The following is an 8,783-nucleotide window of genomic DNA, read 5'->3' as shown; positions in this document are numbered from 1 at the left end:
ACCTGCAGCAGGGACACTAGTAGACTGATTTTGGGAGTCTTGACATCAGATTAGATTCTAGCTATTTTTGTGATCAATGACTAGAAGTATTATCAAAACAAGTTTTCTAATATATAAGCTTTTTGAAGGCAGGAGCCATAGTTTGATTTTTTTTTTTTTAAATTCCTAGTGCATAGTATAGTGCCTGATACATAACGGGCACTCAAGAAATCTCTGAACTAAATGAGTGGATAAATTAGTACAAAGAGTGCACCCAATAGAGGACTCATAGTTTAAGACTGCACTGACGTTATGGGTTGAATAGTGTCCCCCTTCCCAATTTATATGTTGAAGTGCTAACCTCCAGGACTTCAGAATGTGATTTTACTTGGAAATAAGGTCATGTAGATATAATTAATGTTAATGAAGCCATAACTAGAGTAAGGTTGGCTCCTAATCCAACATGACCAGCACTTATTTAAACAAGGGAAATTTGAACACGGAAGTACACGGGGAGAACAGCCATGGGAAGATGGGAGTTACGCTGTCACAGCCAAGGAACTTCCAGGGGCCAGTAGAGAGGCATGGAAGGGATCCTTTCCCAGGGTCTTTAGAGGGAGCATAGCCCAGCCTACAAATTAATTTCAGACTTCTGGCCTCCAGAATTGTGAGACAATAATTTCCGTTGCTCTGAGCCACTCAGTGTGTGGGTACATGGCTACAGCAGCCTTAGGAAACTAATTCGGTGCGTAAGATTATTTTGAGGCAAACAGGAAAATCATCCTCATATTGGAATAGAGGCACCTATCTCGTGCATCAGAAAAGTCCATTATCTTTGACTTCTAAATTGCATTTTCCTGTTTTACCAAACCTATCTTTTTACTTATTGTGTTTCATTTCTGTTTTATAAAAATCACATAAAATCTGTTCAGCAAATGACAGGGCCCCTTCTGACTTGGGTGCTTGTAATATTAGCCATACAAACAGAAACTGATCTGTGAGAGTGGGACACGAATTAAAAAAAAAAAAAGAAAAAGGAAACCCCTTCTGAACCAACATTGGATTGAAAAAGTTGAACCGGGAAAGAACCCTCAATTTCAGCTATTCTTCCTCCCACAGGTTGTACCGAGTGAGCCCCTCTCCCCGGCAGGCCTGGGGCGCTGCAGTCTCGGGAGAGCGGCCGGGCTGCTCGCCCGTCGTACAGGGGCGGGCGGGGCAGGGCGAGGGTGCGGGCCGTCGCGGGTGTCTCCGGCCTCCTCCCCGAGGGCAGAGGGCGCGAGCCAGCCCCGGCCTCGCGCGTGCCGGCCGGGGGCGCCCTCCACAGGGAGCGCCCTGCTCCGGTCCCCGCCGCGGTTCTGATTTCGGAGAATGTCGCTGCTTCCGCGTTCACAGGAGCGGGGTGGAGCCCGACGGCTCCTTGCCTAAGGGCCTTTCTAGCGCCCCCGGGGAACGGGGGCCGCGCTCCCCCAGGGGAGGACACCTGCCGAGGAAATTGCGGGCGGGCACCCGAGCCGGCCGCGGGACCCCGTCCCTAGACCGGCCGCCCCGAGCCGCGCCGCTGCGAGCGCCCTCCCGGCAGCCGCCCGGCCGCGCCCAGCACGCGTCCTCAGGTGGCCCCGGAGGCGCCGGACTGACGGCCCGCGCGCCCTCCCCAGCGTCGGCGCGGGAGTCCGCTCGCTTCCCAGCGCCCTCCGGGCTCCGAGGCGGCCCGGCGTCTCCTCCGGCCAATTCCCGCCTGTGCAGCCGGCGTCCTGTCAGGAACGCGGGCCCGCGTTCCGGGAGTGAGTCGGCGGGGACGGGCGGGGCGACGAGCCCGGGGAGAGTCCCACGGTAGCAGGTTGAGTTCGGCGTGCCCACCCCTGACCCTCTCCGGGCCCGCATCCGCCCCTCAGACGGCCGCCATCAGGCTGCTCCGCGGCAGCTGCAGCCCGTCCGCAAACACACGCCCACCCGCACGCTCAGCCGCACACGCGAGCACAGACCGCACTGGGCATGCGCGGCGGGGAGGGCGGGGCACCCGGGCCGCGCGTCGGGGCCGGCGCTCCTCAGGCGGGCTCGGCGCCTCCGCCGCCCGCCCGCCCGCTCGGAGCCGCGCCCGCCGCAGGCTGCGCCCGCCCCGCCCCGCCCCGCCCCGCCCCGCCGCTCGTCCCCGCCGCGGCCGCGCCGCCTGCAGCAGCTCTAGCTGCTCCTCCCCGGCGGCCGCCCCCCGCGGGTCCCTCCCTGGCTGCGGGAGAGACGGAGGTAGAGGGAGGACACAGAGCCGCGCCGCCCGCGCCGGAGACCTTCGCCTCGCCCCGCCGGCTCCGCACCCCGGGAGGACCATGGGTAAGTCATCCTTCCTCGCCGTCATCGCCTGACATTTTCCTCTTCCCCGGCGTGCTGCCGGGTGGGCAGCGTTTCTCGCGCAAAGTTGCCGGGTTTCCCCGGTCCGCGGAGCGAGGCGGCGGCTCTGCCTCCGGGGCCGGCGGCGCGCGGGGGCGCGCCAGGTGCGGCGGGAGGGCCGGCGCGGGCGGGGTCGGCCGCGGGGCCACGGCGCCGCCGTCCCCTCCTCCACCGCGCCCGCCTCGCCGGCTCGCGTCCTCCGCTCCGGCCGCCGCGCTCGGGAGGCCGCGCCTCCTTCCCCCGCGGGAGACCGCCGGGTCCAACTTCTTCCCCGTCGGCGCGACCTCCCCTCAGCCCGGGCGACCTCCCCTCAGCCCGCGCGACCTCCCCTCAGCCCGCGCGACCTCCGCTCGCCCGCGCCCGCCCCCCGGGCGGCAAGTGCGGGCAGGTAGTTTGTGAGGGCGACCTTACGGCCGGCGCGGAGATGGCTGTCCGCGGGGGAGCGGACGGCCTCAGGGCGGAAAGATGACTTGCCGGAGGCCACGAGGAGCGTGAGGCCGGGCGGAGCCGCGAGCTGCGAGCCGGGGCTGGCGACAGCACGGGCGATGTCCCCGCGCTCAGCCCGTCTGCCCGGCCCTCCGCCTGCCTGCCCGAGCAGGAAGCTGCGCCCGGCAGCGGGTGTTGCCGAACTTGATGCCGGTTGTTCCCTCCCAGCTTCCCTGCCTCCGTCTGCACTGTCTGATTCTGGTCCCTTTGTATTTGTAGTTAATCTGGAGAGATTGGTCTGAATAACAGATTTAAAAGCAAATATGTTTTATCAAACTATATATAATTTAATCTAAATCTTTCTATCTTGCTTCGCTGTTACATTTGGTAATCACAAAAACGTCAGATGAATGCTGTTAATGTAATTAAAACCCGAAAGTTTCTTTTAATAGTAGCAACTTGGAATACACTACTTCTGCATGCTCCCCGGTTTGCTTCCACTCCTGTCTATCATAATTTCCTCTTTTTTTAAAATTTGCTCCGTTGGCATCTGTCAACTTGGACTTTTCCCACCCCTTCTGTGCGAGTTATCTTAAGCTTGAGATGAGGGTGGTCCTTTCATCTGTCAGTGCAGCGCCCAACACTTCTAGAGTTAGGTCATGGCAACTCAGAATCTTCAAGGAAGTATCTAAATCGAGAAATGGTGTTGATGAAGCTTCCTGGAAAAGCAAATGATTTTTTTCATTTGCTCCAAGCTCTGATTCAGACCACTTTGTGAAGAGGCCGGTGTTGGAGGAGGTGGTGGTTTGAATGAAATATGATCCAGGGTCCTGAATTTTATTTTCAGTTGTTCATTTGCTTCAGCCTTTTAATGTGAGTACTATTGATAAGCTGAACGAATTCCTGTAAAAATAGGGTGGCCCATTTATGTGTGCCTACTCTTTCTCTAGAAGTAGAATTTTAAATAAATATTAGATTGTTAGATATACCATGTCTTTCCTTTGAAAATACACAGATTTTCTTAATTATAGGCTACAGGTATGGCCTGGAAAATACATTTCCCCATGTTTCAGGTGCACTTACTTAGCCCATTTAACTAAGATTTTAACTTACGTATTGAATTAGTACTTTCTCGGGGGAAGAAATCCAATTCTGTTGCAATTCTAGTGAATAAAAATACGTAAAATAAATGAAATTATCTACTTAAAATAATCTTAAATCCTTCATGCTATGGCTTGATTTAAAAAGGGGGGTCTATACTGGGAAGAACATAAGAAAAATAAATAATAAAAAAATAAAAAATGGGAGACAATAGAAACTCATCTCTCATTTTGAAACCTTCTCCTGTACTCTTTGGTTAATCTCTCCTCATAGCACTGTTTGTACCTTGACAGAAGCTTTTTAGCACTTACATAATCTACCTTATAATGGAGTTGTTTGTGTGTATGTGTGCGTGTGTGTTGTATATTTAATCATGAGTTCTAGAGAATTAAAATTGTTTTATTATTTCCCTTCACATAGTAGGCATTCATTAAATCTTTAGTGAATTAATTGAACTTAACACCTATTTATTATTTGCAGCTTGACCCTGAAAACATGGGCTCTGAACAAACATTTGGGTTGGTAGATATTATGGCGGTGTGGCATATGCGGGAACAAATAAGTATAATTGTACAGTGCCATAGTAACTATGGCTTCTTTTCCCTTAGAAAAAGCTGGGTTGTCTCTGAAGTGTGGGTTTTCAGTCAACCTGAAGTAACCCAGTTCCTTCTAAACTGCTCTTTTCAATAGTAAGGTGGTTTCATGTATGATCAGTAGGTACATATAATAATGTAAAATTGAAACTTTGGAAAACAGATTTATATCTGAGCCAAGGAAATTATTGTAATAATTGATATACACATAAGAAAGTAGGTGGTATACTGGTTAATTGTAGGGGGAAAAAAAGCACTTTTTAATGTGTCTTCTCAAGAAATAAGGTGATTTTTTAAAAAAAGATATTCGCATGGCAGTGATTTCCTTTTTTTTTTTTTTTTTTTTTTTTTTTTGGAGACAGAGTCTCACTTGTTGCCCAGGCTTAGTGAGTGCCGTGGCGTCAGCCTAGCTCACAGCAACCTCAAACTCCTGGGCTCAAGTAATCCTTCTGCCTCAGCCTCCCGAGTAGCTGGGACTACAGGCATGTGCCACCATGCCCGGCTAATTTTTTAGATATATTAGTTGGCCAATTAATTTCTTTCTATTTATAGTAGAGATGGGGTCTCACTCTTGCTCAGGCTGGTTTCGAACTCCTGACCTCGAGCAATCCGCCCGCCTCAGCCTCCCAGAGTGCTAGGATTACAGGCGTGAGCCACCGCGCCCGGCCGGCAGTGATTTTCTTTAAGGAAAGTAAAGTAAAATTTCTTTATAACCTATGGACCATAGCTATTATTTTATATATATGTTTTATTATAAATTTAACATATTTAATATTTATTGAATGTCAACAATATCAATGCACTGTGGGAGGACAAAGATGAATAAGATGTTTAATGTTTCAGTTGCTTATAATCTTAATAGGAATGGCGTAACACATTCACAAATAACTATAATAGAAATAAATGTGTAAGTGATATAAAAGACCTTCACATATATTACAGATTCAGAGGATGAAGAGACGGTTTTAGAGAATGGTGTTATATGAACCAAAGGTTGGTTAAACTGAAAGGTAGAAATGAGCCTGTTAATCAGAAAGGGGTTGGGAGAAGGGAAGAAATGACATAAATGAAGATAGGGAACATTTGAGGAGTATCCAGGATATGATTGAATAGCCATATTGGGCTAGAGCAAAAGGTAAGGAAATAGTTGGTGACAGACATGAAAAAGTAATACAGTGGTAATGGTTAATGACCAGATAGTGGAGGACCATAAATGCCAAGCTGAAGAAGAGTTTGAACTTGGGTTTATCTATTGAGGGGCCACTAAACATTTTCATGCATTTAAGCAACGGATTACATCTATAGGAAAATTAATCTGTCATTTGAGTACAAGATGGATTCGATGAGAAACTGGAGAACACCTAAGAAGGTGGTGGTTTCAGTTTGAGTGAAAATATTTAATAGCCTGAACTAGATTGTGGCAATGGGAATAGAATATTGCAAATAAAGAACAGGGTTTACTTGTTACCTGATTGTGGAACTGAGAAAGGAGTCACAGGTTTTAGCCTGGATGATAATGAGAATGTGGAGACCTGTTACTTATATATTCAATCCATTGGAAGAGGAAACAAATACTGAATTTTTGGACCAGTTGAGTTTGACCTTTTTGGTATGTCATTTAGTCTCTGCTCCTTGATGACAGGGGCTTTGTCATATTAGGATTTGAGTACGTATCTAACACTAATGTCTAACACGAATGGCACATAGCAGCTGTACAATAAAAATTTGTTGACTGAAACTAGGTCAAAAGTAGTTAAACAATTATTTTAACTCTCAGGAGAGTTAGGATTTGAACTAACTGGAAGTTATCCACAAATATCTTGAGATGGTATTTGAAGTTAGATCAGAGGAGGAGAGTCAACAAAGAAAAAGAAAATTTGTCTAAGGTAAGAATTGTGAGGAATGCTCCCATAATTAGGGAGAAGAAGTGGCATGATTTGATGCTGAAAAAGACAGAAATAGGTAGTAACAAAAGACTAAAAATGGTATATGGTTGGTTTCAGTAATGAGTGAATGGTTGATGACATCTGTTGCTTCAGAGCAGTAGCACTGAGAAAAGGCTCTAACTTGATGTGGTTTGGTTAGGGTATTACCCAGTATATTTTCCAAAAATGCAACTTTAAAAGATATAGGCGATGTAGAGGTCAGCTGTAAAAGCTCAGTGACTAATGAGTAAGTGGAAACAGTTCACTAGGTACAGTCATGCTGTATTTCTTGCCCTGTTTAAAAATCTGTAAGAAAGCATAGATTTTTAAAAATAGTTTTTAAATGTTGCATTTTACATGGAATGACACATGTTGTTTTCTTGCCTGAGAATAATGTGTAATTTCACCATAGTGTCTCACATTTTTCTTTTATGTTCCTTTTTTTTGTCTTTGTGACTTAGTGTAGTAAAATTTTTATTTTTGTAATATCTGTCATGCAGAGTGAGTTTAGAATTTATAATTTTATAATTTTGCACAGAATTCTGCATAAAGAAAATACTTTTTACTAATGAATGGTTTTATCATTTAAAATATACTGTTAGACTTTGTGAATTTGGGACTTCTCTAGTTTATATGTATGCTTCTAATTATACTCTTAATTCCTGGAGTTGTAGTTTTCTCTGTAGATATGTATCAAATTTATAGATGGTCTTTCCTTTTGTTTTATTTCTAAGTAGACTTAGAGAATGTTTTTCATGGATAAATAAATATTAGTTTTACTTGCTCTTTTCAAGTCAAGGTAGGATGATAAAATATTTTTGATAGCTGATAATTACTAGATTTGTAATTTTAAAAGTATATAGATGATAGATTGACAAGTTCAATGATTTTTCTTATGTTGGCATTGTACCTGGTTTTTGTATATGTCCAATTTTTTTTATATGGGAAAATGGCTAAATTTTATCTTGTTAGAGTCGTGTTTTGAAGTCTCAAGTACTAACTACATTTGGATAGCCACAACAGCATTAATTCACTTTGATAACCAAAGAGTTTTTGTTTTCATAGTGGAATCTTGGAATTTTTAGGGAACTTTGAGGAAAGGTGTCGTTGCTTTCTCCAGAGATTCCTGATCATTTGAATTTGAAGTTGGGTAATTCTGGAATTATTGGTTATGCCAGCAAGAGCTATTAGAATTACCTAAATTTTTAATATCCAGCCATGAACATCAGGAGGAATGGAGAAGGAAGATCCACTGCTCTGGGAACCTCATGTAATTTTTTTTTTTGACAGAGTACCGCTTTGTTGCCCAGGCTAGAGTGAGTGCCATGGCGTCAGCCTAGCTCACAGCAACCTCAATCTCCTGGGCTCAAGCGATCCTTCTGCCTTAGCCTCCCAAGTAGCTGGGACTACAGGCATGCACCACCATGCTCGGCTAATTTTTTCTATATATATATTAGTTGGCCAGTTAATTTCTTTCTATATATAGTAGATACGGGGTCTTGCTCTTGCTCAGGCTGGTTTCGAACTCCTGACCTCGAGCAATCCGCCCGCCTCGGCCTCCCAGAGTGCTAGGATTACAGGCATGAGCCACTGGGCCCAGCCTCATGTAATTTTAAATAGCCAAATGTTCAGATAACTGATAAGGAAAAAAAATTAATTTAAAATACAGGTTGGGTGTCTCTAATCCCAAGTCTGAAATGCTCCCAAATCTGAAACTTTTGAGCACAGATATGATGCTCAAAGGAAATGCTCATTGCAGCATTTTAGATTTTGGGTTTTCAGATTAGGGATACGGAACCAGTAAGTATAATGCATATATTACAAAATCTGAGACACTTCTGGTTCCATGCATTTCAGATAAGGGATACTCAACCTGTACTTTCCTAGGTGTTTAACTTGGTAAATAGCTCTTTCTTATGGAGAGAAGAACAATAATAAATGAAGATACCAGATTAGATTATTGTCTTAATCCATTTTGTACTGCTATAACAGAATACCTGAGACTGGATAATTTATAAAGAGCAGAAATTTATTCTCTTACAGTGTGGAGTCAATGAACTCCAAGATCAAACCTTGGGACCCCAGTTCCAGGATGGTACTTAGTTTCTGCATCCTCCAAAGAGAAGAGAGAACTCATTACCTGAAACCTTTTTAGCAGCATTGTTAATCCATTGATCAGGACAGAGCCCTAATGATCCAAACACCTCCCATTAGGCCCCACCTCCCAATACTGTTGCATTGGGGATTAAGTTTCAACATGAGTTTTGGAGTGGACAGAAGCATTCAAGCCATGGCAATTATAAAGTGTATTTAGGTTCTAAAGTTCTATGTTTCTTTGAAGTTAAAGTTTGAAATATACTCAGTTTGGTTGACATCT

General features: G+C 45.5%; 1 protein-coding gene across 5 annotated transcripts in view; it reads left to right on the top strand.

Moving 5' to 3' along the window:
• Positions 1-2,115: 2,115 nt before the first annotated feature.
• The window catches only part of RAP1GDS1 (Rap1 GTPase-GDP dissociation stimulator 1), a 132,361-nt gene continuing 125,693 nt past the window's right edge, over positions 2,116-8,783 (top strand). For all 5 annotated transcript variants that reach the window (XM_012763622.3, XM_012763619.3, XM_012763621.3 and 2 more), the window contains exon 1: positions 2,116-2,304. In XM_012763622.3, the coding sequence (XP_012619076.1) occupies positions 2,301-2,304 (4 nt within the window). In that variant the 5' untranslated portion in view covers positions 2,116-2,300. The remainder of the gene's footprint in view (positions 2,305-8,783) is intronic.

Source organism: Microcebus murinus, chromosome 29 (assembly GCF_040939455.1).
Source record: "Microcebus murinus isolate Inina chromosome 29, M.murinus_Inina_mat1.0, whole genome shotgun sequence".
Classification (NCBI taxonomy): Eukaryota; Metazoa; Chordata; class Mammalia; order Primates; family Cheirogaleidae; genus Microcebus; species Microcebus murinus.
The sequence above is the reverse complement of the archived record's forward strand: the minus strand, read 5'-3'. Positions and strand labels throughout refer to the sequence as shown.